The sequence below is a fragment of the Anomaloglossus baeobatrachus genome, chromosome 8 (assembly GCF_048569485.1).
Source record: "Anomaloglossus baeobatrachus isolate aAnoBae1 chromosome 8, aAnoBae1.hap1, whole genome shotgun sequence".
Lineage (NCBI taxonomy): Eukaryota > Metazoa > Chordata > Amphibia > Anura > Aromobatidae > Anomaloglossus > Anomaloglossus baeobatrachus.
This window is the reverse complement of record NC_134360.1, coordinates 239,493,754-239,508,927: the sequence shown is the minus strand read 5'-3', so window position 1 is coordinate 239,508,927 and position 15,174 is coordinate 239,493,754. Positions and strand designations below refer to the sequence as shown.

The window sequence follows — 15,174 nt, the reverse complement described above, 5'->3', positions numbered from 1 at the left end:
GAAAACGGCTGCGGCGCACAGATGGCAGAATACACCAATATTCTGCACATGCTCGTTACATAAAACCACCATAAAATCATCAAAAATGGCAACAATAAAGCTAAGTATTCTTATAAAATTATTAAATCAGGCAAAGAGTCAATATATATACAATGTATACAACAACAAGAAAAGTGAAGATTGTTCCCTGTAAGATAATGGGTGAGGGGCATCACAAATAATGGTTCAGAAAATGTTACCTATAAAACAACTGACATGGAGAATTGTATGATCAGCCTCAAGTGTACGGTTTCAAATGGTAAGGTAAATACAGTCAATTTCCAATAGCATTTATTTCCATGCATTATATAAAAATAAATATATTTAATAATATGGTAAATACATTTTTTAAAGGATAACCATTACAATTCAGCAGATCCATAACAAAAACCCCGAAAGATAAGGATCTAATGGCTGTAATTAGTCAGTACAAAAATATAAATCCTAAAAAACTGCAACTAATAATTTAACTACTTTAATACTGGCCATATGTACAAGAATATAACCACTATAATACTGCTCCTAGGTAAAAGAATATAACTACTATATTACTGCTCCTATGTGACAGAATATAACTACTATATTACTGTTCCGATGTGACAGAATATAACTATTATAATACTGCCCTCTATGTAAAAGAATATAACTACTATAATACTGCCCTCTATGTACAAGAATATAGCTACTATAATACTGCCCCCTATGTACAAGAATATAACTGCTATAATACTGCCCTCTATGTACAAGAACATAACTACTATAATACTGCCTGCCATGTACAAGAATATATCTACTATAATACTGCCCTCTATGTACAAGAATATAACTACTATAATACTGCCCTCTATGTATAAGAACATAACTACTATAATACTGCCCTCTATATACAAGAATATAACTACTATAATACTGACCCCTATGTACAAGAATATAACTACTATAATACTGCCCCCTATATACAAGAATATAACTACTATAATACTGACCCCTATTTACAAGAATATAACTACTATAATACTGCCACTATGTACAAGAATATAACTACTATAATACTGCCTCCTATGTACAAGAATATAACTACTATAATACTGCCTCCCATGTATAAGAATATAACTACTATAATACTGCTCCTATGTACAAGAATATAACTACTATAATACTGCCCCTATTTACAAGAATATAACTACTATAATACTGCCCCTATGTACAAGAATATAACTACTATAATACTGCTCCTATGTACAGTAGTATGACTCCTGTAATATAGGATTATTTATGCAAAAGTGATAATGTAGTATAAAGTAAAATCACCTTACTTCAGTCCAAGCAAGTAGTGAAAAGTTTTTCTTTACCTATACCCAGCAACAGTCCATGGCAGACGTTTTACAGATACGGCCTACATGCTCTCTACTATCTTTTTTAATGTCATTTTCAAGTTATAAAGCTGCTCTTCATTGTACATTCCACATATTTATCATGTCTGTGTTCCAAAAAAACAATCACTAAATCTCCAAATAATTACATTCAGTAACAATAAATATAATAATGTCAGATCCATCCAGCAGCGGCAGTTACTCCGGCTTGTACTGCGCAAGTGGCTGTTATCCACATAACCACAAACAGATGAGTATGTGTTGTCCTATCCCAGAGAGCGGCAGCAGAGAATCCATATTCATATACACAAAAATATATTAAATTGCTAACACTGAACCATGTTCATAAAAAGGTGATAATTAGAAGCTATAACTAAAGGATCTGTACTGCAAAGTAAATCCCTGCAAAAGGATATAAAAAAGCAGCTGTATATACCAATACCTGATCACATTACCAATGTACTGCAGGATGCACCAGACTAATATAAAGTATATAAAACAGCTTCATCCTGGAGTAAAAATCATGACTATAGGAAGTAGCAATATACTAGTTGTTCTACCTAGGAGCAGTATAATAGTAGTTATATTCTTGTACATAGGGGCAGTATTATAGTAGTTATATTCTGGTACATAAGAGCAGTATTCTAGTAGTTATATTTTTGTACATAGGGGCAGTATTATAGTAGTTATATTCTTGTACATAGAAGCAGTATTATAGTAGTTATATTCTTGTACATAGGAGCAGTATTATAGTAGTTATATTCTTGTACATAGGGGCAGTATTATAGTAGTTATATTCTTGTACATAGGGGGCAGTATTATAGTAGTTATATTCTTGTACATAGGGGGAAGTATTATAGTACTTATATTCTTGTACATAGGGGCAGTATTATAGTAGTTATATTCTTGTACATAGGAGCAGTATTATAGTAGTTATATTCTTGTACATAGGAGCAGTATTATAGTAGTTATATTCTTGTACATAGGAGCAGTATTATAGTACTTACATTCTTGTACATAGGGGGCAGTATTATTGTAGTTATATTGTTATGCATAGTGGCAGTATTATAATAGTTATATTCTTGTACATAGGGGCAGTATTATAGTAGTTATATTCTTGTACATAGGGGCAGTATTATAGTAGTTATATTCTTGTACATAGGAGCAGTATTATAGTAGTTATATTCTTGTACATAGGGGGGCAGTATTATAGTAGTTATATTCTTATACATAGGGGCAGTATTATAGTAGTTATTTTCTTATTCATAGGGGCAGTATTATAGTAGTTATATTCTTGTACATAGGAGCAGTATTATAGTAGTTATATTCTTGTACATAGGGGGCAGTATTATAGTAGTTATATTCTTATAAATAGGAGCAGTATTATAGTAGTTATATTCTTGTACATAGGAGCAGTATTATAGTAGTTATATTCTTGTACATAGTGGCAGTATTATAGTAGTTATATTCTTGTACATAGGGGGCAGTATTATAGTACTTATATTCTTGTACATAGGGGCAGTATTATAGTAGTTATATTCTTGTACATAGTGGCAGTATTATAGTAGTTATATTCTTATACATAGGAGCAGTATTATAGTAGTTATATTCTTGAACATAGGAGCAGTATTATAGTAGTTATATTCTTGTACATAGGAGCAGTATTATAGTAGTTATATTCTTATACATAGGAGCAGTATTATAGTAGTTATATTCTTGTACATAGGAGCAGTATTATAGTAGTTATATTCTTGTACATAGGGGCAGTATTATAGTAGTTATATTCTTGTACATAGGAGCAGTATTATAGTAGTTATATTCTTGTACATAGGGACAGTATTATAGCAGTTATATTCTTGTACATAGGGGCAGTATTATAGTAGTTATATTCTTGTACATAGGAGCAGTATTATAGTAGTTATATTCTTGTACATAGGGGCAGTATTATAGTAGTTATATTCTTGTACATAGGAGCAGTATTATAGTAGTTATATTCTTGTACATAGGGGCAGTATTATAGTAGTTATATTCTTGTACATAGGGGCAGTATTATAGTAGTTATATTCTTATACATAGGGGCAGTATTATAGTAGTTATATTCTTGTACATAGGGGCAGTATTATAGTAGTTATATTCTTATACATAGGAGCAGTATTATAGTAGTTATATTCTTGTACATAGGAGCAGTATTATAGTAGTTATATTCTTGTACATAGGGGCATTATTATAGTAGTTATATTCTTATACATAGGAGCAGTATTATAGTAGTTATATTCTTATACATAGGGGCAGTATTATAGTAGTTATATTCTTGTACATAGGAGCAGTATTATAGTAGTTATATTCTTGTACATAGGGGCAGTATTATAGTAGTTATATTCTTATACATAGGGGCAGTATTATAGTAGTTATATTCTTGTACATAGGAGCAGTATTATAGTAGTTATATTCTTGTACATAGGGGCAGTATTATAGTAGTTATATTCTTGTACATATGGGCAGTATTATAGTAGTTATATTCTTGTATATAGGGGCAGTATTATAGTAGTTATATTCTTGTACATAGAAGCAGTATTATAGTAGATATATTCTTGTACATAGGAGCAGTATTATAGTAGTTATATTCTTGTACATAGGGGGCAGTATTATAGTAGTTATATTCTTGTACATAGGGGGCAGTATTATAGTAGTTATATTCTTGTACATAGGGGCAGTATTAGTAGTTATATTCTTGTACATAGTGGCAGTATTATAGTAGTTATATTCTTATACATAGGAGCAGTATTATAGTAGTTATATTCTTGTACATAGGAGCAGTATTATAGTACTTACATTCTTGTACATAGGGGGCAGTATTATTGTAGTTATATTGTTATACATAGTGGCAGTAGTATAATAGTTATATTCTTGTACATAGGGGCAGTATTATAGTAGTTATATTCTTATACATAGGGGCAGTATTATAGTAGTTATATTCTTGTACATAGGGGCAGTATTATAGTAGTTATATTCTTGTACATAGTGGCAGTATTATAGTAGTTATATTCTTATACATAGGAGCAGTATTATAGTAGTTATATTCTTGTACATAGGGGCAGTATTCATTGCACAACTCTAACATTTTTACTACACAATCCCACTTTACAATACAATATAGTCTGGATTGATGTGTATGGGTTTTCAGTGTGGATATTTATCGGTGTATTGCTTTTCGAGGTCTTGGCTTTGGCGCTTCCAATGACTTTTTAGATAATGTCATTCTCTGTTCATTGTCGTCTGTGTTTATAGATGAGACCGTGGAGAGATTGAATTCACCATTTGTGAGTGTCCTGTGTTGGAGTGAAGATGACGTTTTTTAGTTTCTTTGCGCCTTGTGTCATTCCAGACATTGTTGTGGGTGTAAAGAATCCAAATAATCTCAGTGACCTACAATCTTCTTATAATTTTAAAACATCTTTACTCGTTAACTCAATTGTGTACGGCCGTGATCAGAGTCTATATACCCTCATACCAGAGAATCGGCCCTTTTATGCTAATGACATTCCGCTCAAATCCTCATCAGCCGAGTGTCATTCAGGCCACGTTCACACATTCAGATTGTGGTGAGTATTTTAATTCATTTTTGTATTTGTGGGTGAAAAATGCAGACGTGGTGCCCGTGGAATCTGTGATATCATCGCCTCCCGGCTGATCTGCCGGATTAGTGATTGGTGACAGTAATGGGCAAATAAACTCCGGACACATTGCAATGGTGTTAAACAATATATTCCATTACTTTAAATGTGAATAAATATTTGCAAATGTATTCACATGTATTTATACATAGTAACATTGTATCCAATTACATCTGCAGGTGTCTGACTGATTGCACAGATCTCCTCGGATCCCGATGTCTTGGCCATTTGCAGCTTGTATACCCGATTTGCTGCTCAAAACCTATACAAATGGCAGAAGCACAGAAAGAGGCTCCACTCACCAGTTTACTAATGGAATACTGATGAGTGAGCGTGCTCGCCACTACTCATAACTCAGTCTAGTATCACGAGTGCTCGGGGCCATGCTCGAATACCCGTCCTGCAATTTTCACAGCTGTTAGACAGCCAATGAACATGCAGGGATTGCCTGCCCTATATATAACACCATAGCCATGCTGGCTACTGGCATTACTGTGATTGGCCAGTCACATCATTGGATCTCATATGAGACTCGAGGGCGCAATGCTCGACACACTGTCCTCTAGAAGCAGCTCAGGGAGAGTAGATGTAGGAGAGTGAGCTTGGATTAGCGCAGGCATATAGGCAGGGTTGTCTTTAATTGCTATTGCAGTACATTGTATATTGTACACTTACACCCTTCAGTACCTTGCATTTGGCACTAAAGGGTGATTTTAGCCATTTTCAACCTAAAAATAAATAAATATTTAATATAAAGGCCTAGGTCCCCACTATTTTTGATAACCAGCCAAGGTAAAACAGACAGCTGGGGGCTGGTTGTTATGATCCGGTAACCGTGGAAGATTACAAAAAACTCCCATTGGTGAAAAAACACCAATAAAACAAGAGTAGCTGGAACCTGGGCTGACCGCAATCCCCTAACTATCAGACCACATTAGAAGTAGCCGTGGAGCGTTCCTAAAAACCTAGACGCCTCGTCACAGCCTAAGAAACTAGCTACGCCTCACAGAATAAAATGAGAAAATCTACCTTGCCTCAAAAAAGTCCCCAAAGGAGTAGATAGCCCCCCACATATAAGGATTACGGTGATGTAGAAACACACAATACTCAGATAGGAAAAATAGATTTAGCAAAGGCGAAGCCCAACTAACTTGATACAGAGAAAAGGAAAGGAAACTGATTGTGGTCAGTTCAAAATCCCTATAGGAAAAATACCAAACTCCTGATAGTAAAAATGGTCCTGGAGGTCGAACGACCTCACCCCCACTATATCAGGTACTCCTGTAAATAATGGAAGAACAAAATACCAAAAAAACCCACAAAAATACAGAAGAACAAATAATGAAGTTAGACAGGGAGAAGATCCGTTTTCCTGCAGGAGAGCTAGCAAAGGGGGAACCCCCATGCTCACAACACAAGAGACACAGAACTTCACCTACAAGAAAACAGATACAAAGCAAAATAAGGAAAAACAACACCCTAATGCGTGCATCACACAGGACGATAAATCGTGTGATTGCATAAGCGATCGCACCCGCCCCCGTCGTTTGTGCGTCACGGGCAATTAGTTGCCCGTGGCGCACAAAGTCGTTAACCCCCGGTCACACGTACTTACCTCCCTGGCGATGTCGCCGAGGGCGGCAACATCCTCTTCCTTAAGGGGAAGGGACGTTCGGCGTCACAGCGACGTCACATGGCAGCCGGCCAATAGAAGCAGAGGGGCGGAGATGAGCGGGACGTAACATCCCGCCCACCTCCTTCCTTCCACATTGCTGGCGGGACGCAGGTAAGCCGTGTTCGTCGTTCCCGGGGTGTCACACGGAGCGATGTGTGCTGCTGGGAACGATGAACCACCGGCGTGCAGAAGGAGGAACGAGATTATGAAAATGAACGACGTGTCAATGAGCAACGATAAGGTGAGTATTTTTGCTCGTTCACAGTCGTTCGGAGGTGTCACACGGTACGATATCTCTGACAATGCCGGATGTGCGTCACTAACGATGTGACCCCGACGACATATCGCCCGATATATCATACCGTGTGACGCCTGCATAAGGCGTAAACCAGGAAGCAAGGAAAAAACTAAGTACTTATCTGCAGAGTCTTGCTGAGGGAAAGAGTGACGGACAGAAGTCCAGGCTAAGAACAGAGGTTGAGAAAAAATACAATTATAACCGGCGCCAGCAAGGCAAAAAGTGCTCTCCTATATAGACCAGATTTGTCTGCAATAGGACTTCCTTAATTGACAATTAACGCCGACACCTGTCTGAGTCATGGATTATGATTGACCTCCACTACCATTCGTGGCCACCAGAGGGAGTTTCAAAACAGCACCCACACAGACGACATTCACAACAGCTGGTATTATCAGGCTGGGAAGGTCCATGGTTATTGTGTCCTTTGCAGCCTAATAATAGCAGCCCACAGCCGCCTCAGAAATGGTTTATCACATTGGATGCATGAATTCTGGTGCTTTGCTTGGCTCTTCCTGTTTGCCTTGATGTGGTTGCAATTCGGGTAATAATTTTGAGAGTTGTTGTCAGCTGGTGTAGGTTCAGCTGGCATCAAGCCCTGGTGTTTAGTAAAGGATAGGTGACTATTTTTTATTTATTAATTAGGTTAAAAAAAGGCTAAAAACACTCTTTAGTGCCATATGAAAGGCACTAAAGAGTGCAAGTTTATAATATACAAGTGTGATGCCCTGGAGAATCCAGTTAGTCACAGTTCGGCCCCTGCATAACATCTTCCTACACTAAGGTGACACACAGCCGACCTGAACCCCTAGTCAACCCCCCTTAGGGAAAGATAGACACACCAGTGGGCGTGACCAGGTGGTTGGTGCATGCCCGCCAAGGGGTTTAGACAACACAGGGTGGGAAAACAAACAGATGAGTCTGAGAGTTCAAGTTGAGAGAAGGTGTGCTGGGGCTGTGTGCGGCTCCAGCACAGGAGGTCAAGTTGAACGGTGCCAGGGTAGGAGCCCTGGTACTTCTGGCTAGGTGGCAGACGGTGGTCTCCATCAGCAGGAGACGGGAAGACGGCTCGGTGGAACTGAGGTGGACCGGGACAGGGTAGTGGCCCGCCGGTACCGACATGGGGAACCGACCCAGAAACCGTAGCACAAGGGGGGTACTCGGACCCTGAAACCGGAAACCAGAAATTACTGGACTGGTTAATTAACCGATTGAGGCCAGGACTATAGGTCATGTCCCACCCAAAATCCCTCATAGAAGACAACAGCCCACCGATTAGGGATAAGAGGTCCCCGCCAGGGCCCATAGATCCCACGGGCCAGTGTCTGCGGGCACAGCTCCCTAGGGCAACCAGTCCAGTTAGCTCAGGCCAACACATCTATTGCACCACAGGATGCAGACAAACCTCTCAACAAGATGGACACTTCACAGGTGCAAAGTAAATTGCACATTAGTGACGTGCATAGGGCGCTGTTCACACTCGTATGCGCATGGTGTCCAGCCAGCAACCTATTTCCACGCCCTTACTATTAGATTAGGCGGGTTACCCGGACACTACTCACTGCAGCACACAAGGGACAGAGATTCCACTATGCACGGCCGTATTAAGAGGCCCGGCTGCACCCCGTATAAAAAAGTGCAAAAATATTAAATATATATGAGGTATTAGTTAGTAAATTGGCCAATGTACATAAACCTGCAATCCTCATCACGGATCCTCATGCTTGCAGGTCCCTACACTGATAAATATAAAAAATAGCAACAAAAAGAGGAGATAAAAACTCCCCCAAAAATGTAATATAATATATGAGTGTGAACAGCGCCCTATGCACGTCACTAATGTGCAATTTACTTTGCACCTGTGAAGTGTCCATCTTGTTGAGAGGTTTGTCTGCATCCTGTGGTGCAATAGATGTGTTGGCTTGGGCTGACTGAACTGGTTGCCCTCCTTTCTGCTGTGAGTATATTATATTATATTACATTTTTGGGGGAGTTTTTATCTCCTCTTTTTGTTGCTATTTTTGACCCATCTCCTTAGGCCACATCCAGCCGGGAGCGGACTCCTACTTTTCACACTAGGACGTCATTTTCTACTTAAAGCAGAGCAGAGGAAAGAGATATAGACCACCAGCCAGGTGGGGGACCCTGAATGCAACCGGCCGCATCACCGGCCACCATCACCTTGGTTTACCAGAGACTTGTGTGTTTTACTAATCGTGAGTACACCAGCACCCGCGGCGGTCGCCATCCCCTGCACCACAGCCACCGGGTCCCGGGGCCACCATCCCTGCCCACAGAGGGGTTAACAACTTGCTGCGCAACATCTCCCCCGGGTGCCCCGTGACTGCAGCGGTGGTGTCCCACCTTACCACACACCGTGGGTGGCGTCACGAACTTTAATACGGCCCAGCCCGTACATATACGTCCTCATCATCTTTCCCCTTTTTATTCGGCGTGTCCGACAGACCCCCGGGTCCGGAAACCCTCGAGTCACCACCCCTGAAGGTCCGGACTCGAGCAGCACCGGCTGCTGGCACGGGGGCGGCACACAAGTACTGCAATAGCAATTAAATACAACCCTGCCTATATGCCTACTCTAATCTAAGTTCTCCCTCCTAGATCAAATCTCCCTGACCTGCTTTCAGAGGACAGTGCACCGAGCATCGCACCCCCGGGTCTCATAGAAGACCAGATGATGCAATGTGGCCGGCCAATCACAGTTGCCAACATGTCTATAGCATTACTGTGTATGGCAGGCAATCCCTCCATGTCTATTGGCTGAAAAAAGTCAGAAAATGTGTGGTGTGGGGACTCTAGCATGGCACCTGAGCACCTGTGATACTCGGCACACTCGCTCATCACTACATTTTTGCCATTATCAAATTAGTTTCTCTTTTTATTTAATTTCTCATATATAATGCATATATATATACACACACAGTACATACATTATATATATATATATATATATATATATATACATCCATGCCCTTGTAGTGTACTACTGTTTGTTCATTAAAAGTATTTTTTACCTGCACACTTGTGCATTTGACTACTTTGTACTTTTGGTTTTGAGGCATGTAGGCACTGTGGCAAAATGAATGACTTCTTTTTCCTCTGTATCCATTTATGCTTTCAGAAGTCTTTGCCCATTATTGCTGTTAAAATCCAGTTACGCTGTTCTTCGGTTTTCATGTGTATTTTTCTGTGTGTTTTCACAGTACTATTGAACAGTATGGATTATAGGGTCCGCGAAACTACGTGGCAGACCCAGCTGAATAAGGTTTTCGACACCGAGGGTGAATTGGACAACACGACTGACTCCAGATCGCACAGGGAACTCTGTAACCAACTTAAGCTTTTATATAACCGCAGGATGAGATTGTGGTGGAATAAAGCGTTCATGCAGCGTTATGTCGACCGAGATTTAATACCTAGAGGTCTTAGGGTGCAAGTCTTCCCCTCTTTCAATGTCACGGACGTGGACTTTAAACGAGATTGGGAGGACGCAGCCTCGGCTTGCTCCAAGTCTTTTATGCTTCTATTGATTAAAAACAATGAGGCCTCTCTCCGTGACCTTGATGGAGAGATTGCTACCCTATTAGACCGGCTGCCTAAGGAATTAACGCCCACGGAACTATCCAGCTTCAATGAAACTATGGATAAAGAATTCACTAAATGGGAAAAGGAACTGGTCTCGACTAAAACCAAAAAATATCAACGGGATGTCACCGACTACAAGAATCAGCAGGTTTATCGTTGGAGGGGGAATACACGTCGTAGAAGGCATTTTGTTGGTCTGGCAGCCTCTGTATCCGCCTCCTCGGTCTCTTCGATGGAGGACGAGAATGTGACTCCGCAAGCTCTCTCGAGACCCGTGACCAGAGGGTTTATGGGGAAAAATCGACCGAATAAAGTACCCCCTGGCCCCCCGAGACCAACTTCGGGTGCAATTGCCAAAAAGGGCAGCTCTAGTGAACTGGAGGTGATTAATTTATCTCAACTCATACTTTCTGATGATCAGGTTGAAGTATTAAAATTGGGGCTAACTTTTGTGCCTGATTGCAATTTTGACTTATTTACAGTTGCAAAAGACTTGAACCTGTTCCTTAGAAGGTTGATCCTCCACAAGCTGCACTCTAAGACACCTGGTCCGGGTCTGTCCATCGCGGAGGCCGAGGAGGAGGCAACACGTACACTTGAAGAACTCGAGGGTCAGGCATCTGGTGAGTTGTCTGGTATCTTCCCTACACATCTGCACCCGCGCTCCACCACGTTCCCCCCACTTTCGCTGTGCCCCCAGGTTCAGATCTTTCATGACTTGGTCATGGGAGACCTGAAATCTCTCTCAAGGAGTAATCTACCCAATAACTTGTCAGTTAAACATCAACGGGCCCTGGAGGAGCTGAAGAAGCTAGAGGGGGTTGTGATTAAACCAGCGGATAAGGGGGGTAACGTGGTGATCTGGCCTACCACCATGTATGAGCGCGAGGTATATAGGCAATTGAAGAATACTGACTTCTACCAGTTGCTTCCCTCGAATCCGACTAATGCCTATCTTACCCAGTTGACTCTCATACTCGAAAATGCTCTCGCCGCAGGTACCATAACAAAAAAGATCTATGATGGTCTCCTTCCAAGGTTGCCGGTAACGCCCACGTTCTACCTACTGCCAAAAATACATAAGAACCCTCGGGTTCCCCCTGGGCGTCCAATTGTCTCTGGCATGGGAGGGCTATGCGATGCAGTGTGCAAGTTTATAGATTTTTACCTCCAACCTTTGGTTGAGACGCTGCCCTCCCATGTCAGAGACACTTCGGACGTCCTGAGGAGGCTCAATGGCCTGACGGCGGACGAGGGTGTTTTGCTGGTGACCTTGGATGTTGAGACACTTTATACCAACATTTGTCACGAACATGGTTTACAGGCGGTGGAGTATTTTCTGAGTATGAGCAACTGGGCACCCCCTCTACAACAGCTGATTTTGGAGTTACTGGAGTTCATACTGACGCACAATGTCTTCACCTTCGGGGAACGGTTCTACCTCCAGCGGCGCGGCACTGCGATGGGGGCGGCCTGCGCGCCATCGTACGCAAACCTCTTCCTGGGATACTGGGAGAGAGAGGTTTTCGGCGGTGGCGTGCCGGCTAGCTCCCATGCGCAGTGCTGGCTCCGCTTCATTGATGACATATTTGTCATCTGGGGGGGAACCACCTCGGAGCTTGAGGGCTTTGTGCGTCATTTGAACTCCAACTCTTTTAACATCTACCTTACTTTTCATGTTGACCCCATCAAGGTGGACTTTCTGGATATTAATATATCCCTTACTGACCAGCGCCTTGTGTCTACTGACATTTATCGTAAGCCTTCCTCTGTTAACGCCCTTCTTCACGCATCCTCTGGCCACCCGAAATTTACCATCAATGCCATCCCTACAGGTCAATTTATCCGTCTTAAACGGATTTGCTCTGAGACGGGGGTATTTGAGGATCGGGCCAATGAGATGCGTGATAGGTTTAGGGCAAGAGGGTATAGTACAAGATCTATAAAGAAGGCATACAAACGCGCAAGGTCTACCCCACGAGACCAGCTTCTTCTGAGATTCAATCCCAATACGACACGCTGTATTGAACCTAAGATTCGCTTTGTGTCATCATTCAACCGTCAGTGGGAACACATCAGGGGTATCCTTTCTAAACACTGGCCTGTGTTGCAAACCGAGCCCGTGTTGAGAAACACTCTGCCTGATCGCCCTCTTATGACGGCTCGTCGTGGCCGTAGCTTACGCGATATGCTGGTCCACAGTCATTATTCAAGACCTAACAAACTACCTTTTTCTACTGGGCGGCCCTTAGTTGGTTCGTTCCCCTGTGGATCATGCATCGCGTGCCGCCACGGTAATATCGTTCGGGCAACATCCTTCACGTCCTCTAGTGGTGCTAGGACATTTGATATTCGACATTATATTTCTTGCAATAGCACTGGCATAATTTATTATGCCACGTGCAATTGCAACCTAATATATGTCGGGCTAACTAGCCGGGAACTCAAAGTCCGCACCAGGGAACACGTGAGGGATATAATCGCTGCAAAACAAGTCAAATTGGAGGATGTTGACACCCTCAAGACTATTCCCCGCCACTTTAGGGTGCACCATCGGTCGGACCCCTCAGGTTTTAAGGTGAGGGGAATCGACCAGGTGCACCTTGGACTTAGGGGCGGGGATATACATAGGATGTTGGCAAGGGCAGAGTGTCGGTGGATCTTTCTGCTTGAGTCCGTGGTGCCTAACGGATTGAATGAAAGACAAACGTTTGCATCATTCCTTTAAACCACCACGTCTCTTCCGTTGCGGGTTGTGCTAATGCTTCTTGCTGGTTGGTTGTAATTCCCTTGTGCTGCTCATGTTCTGTTGAGTCCTTTTAACAAAACAAAAAATTTTTTATGTCCTAATTTTTAAATTCACTTTTTGTGTCTTTTTCCTTTTTCACAGTTCACTTTTTCGTCCTTCTAATATGCCTGCCGGATGTTTCTCACGCCACCTTTTCTGAAGTTACAGTAATCAGAATATTGAATATATATACGACCTACAGAAGATGGAATGTCTGATAAAAATTATTCTGGATTATTACCGCAGTAAACGCTTTGCTCCACAATCTAATTAAAGCAGATGTTTTTATTTCTGTACCTGGTTGGGATGTTACATCTATTCAACATATGTATTTGTTTATGATATATCTACATATGTCCTAGTATGGTATACTGTTTGTAATTAGCAGCCTAAATATAATTGGTCTGCCTTTGTTTTCACTAAATTTGTACAGCTATATATACCTATTGTGGCATATTTGAGTCACTTTTGCTGAGTTATATGTGACATCCCTTTCCAGGAGCCCCGTCTGCTTTTCTTTGCCCTTACTGCTGCCAGTACTCAATATGGGTGGCGCGATCGCACTTCCTGGTTGCGGGATTGCGCATGCGCGGTGGTTGCGGCCCTCTTCCCGGCGTCCTCTGGGTCTGTGACGTCAATAAGGGATTTCCCTCCACCCAGATGACGCTTGAGCGGCCGCCCACACCGACGCTGCGCTCCTCCGCCCCATTGAATTGCGACAGGTGGTGCCAATCCAGCTTGAGCCCGGCAGGTATATCAGATACATGTTTTTGTCCTGTTGTCCACAGTCCCCTGAAGCAGTCACCACACGAAACACGTGTCGGGACTATCCCTGTGTGTGCCTGCACGCTTTTCCTCTATCACCCTGGTAAGCTCCATACTGGCCTCTGGTCTCTTGCTGTATTGTTGTTTTTTACAAATGTGTAGCCGGCATGTTGTTTTCTTCGGCTGGTATTTTCCCTTTCTGCACTATGCTGTTATATGTCTTCAGCATTGACCATACCAGGGAGCTATTAATAATCTAACTTGACAAGATTTTGCATGCATCCACATGTTGGGATTTTTATCACCCCCTATGTCTTTGTAAACCTATTTATACGTACATCCATGCCCTTGTAGTGCACTACTGTTTGTTCATTAAAAGTATTTTTTACCTGCACACTTGTGCATTTGACTACTTTGTACTTTTGGTTTTGAGGCATGTAGGCACTGTGGCAAAATGAATGACTTCTTTTTCCTCTGTATCCACACACAGTATATGCATATATATACTGCATATGCTGTATATATACAGTATATACATATATACTGTATATATATATATATATATATATATATTTATTTTTTTTTTATTTTTTTTTTTATTTAATTTTCGTTTTTTTCCCTACAATTATAGTTGGTCTCTTAGGGGACTTAGATCTGCACCTATCTCTTATGAAGTCCATACCAATAAAGCTTTATAGGAAAAGATGTCAGACACCACTGCTAATACGCCAGAGCTGCACATGCTCAGTACAGACACTGATCTAGCAGGAGGCGACAGGATGAAGTTTAAAGTTATCAAAAAAGTAGTAGAAGGTTGAGTGCAGCTCTGGAGGTAACTGGAGTATAAAACAAGAATATTGCGCCAAGTAAGGTATTTGCAATATGCGGCTTGTGCAATGAATTGATTCCTTCCACTTTAGCTCAGAAGAGGGGATTATCTTCCCTTAGGGGCTATTCAC

At 41.6% G+C, this 15,174-nt stretch overlaps 1 protein-coding gene across 2 annotated transcripts; it reads left to right on the top strand.

The window, feature by feature from the left end:
• The first annotated feature begins 4,508 nt into the window (after window positions 1-4,508).
• On the top strand, window positions 4,509-14,555 carry LOC142249499 (uncharacterized). Of its 2 annotated transcripts, XM_075321161.1 has the most exons (4): window positions 4,509-5,014; window positions 10,281-11,044; window positions 11,145-11,285; window positions 13,553-14,555. In XM_075321161.1, the coding sequence occupies exons 1-3, from the start codon at window positions 4,942-4,944 to the stop codon at window positions 11,157-11,159; spliced, it is 852 nt and encodes a 283-aa protein (XP_075177276.1). In that variant the 5' UTR covers window positions 4,509-4,941; the 3' UTR covers window positions 11,160-11,285; window positions 13,553-14,555. The 2 variants fall into 2 exon arrangements, with proteins under 2 accessions (XP_075177276.1, XP_075177275.1); XM_075321160.1 differs by lacking the exon at window positions 4,509-5,014 and having other exon boundaries at window positions 9,840-11,044.
• The last annotated feature ends 619 nt before the right edge of the window (window positions 14,556-15,174 follow it).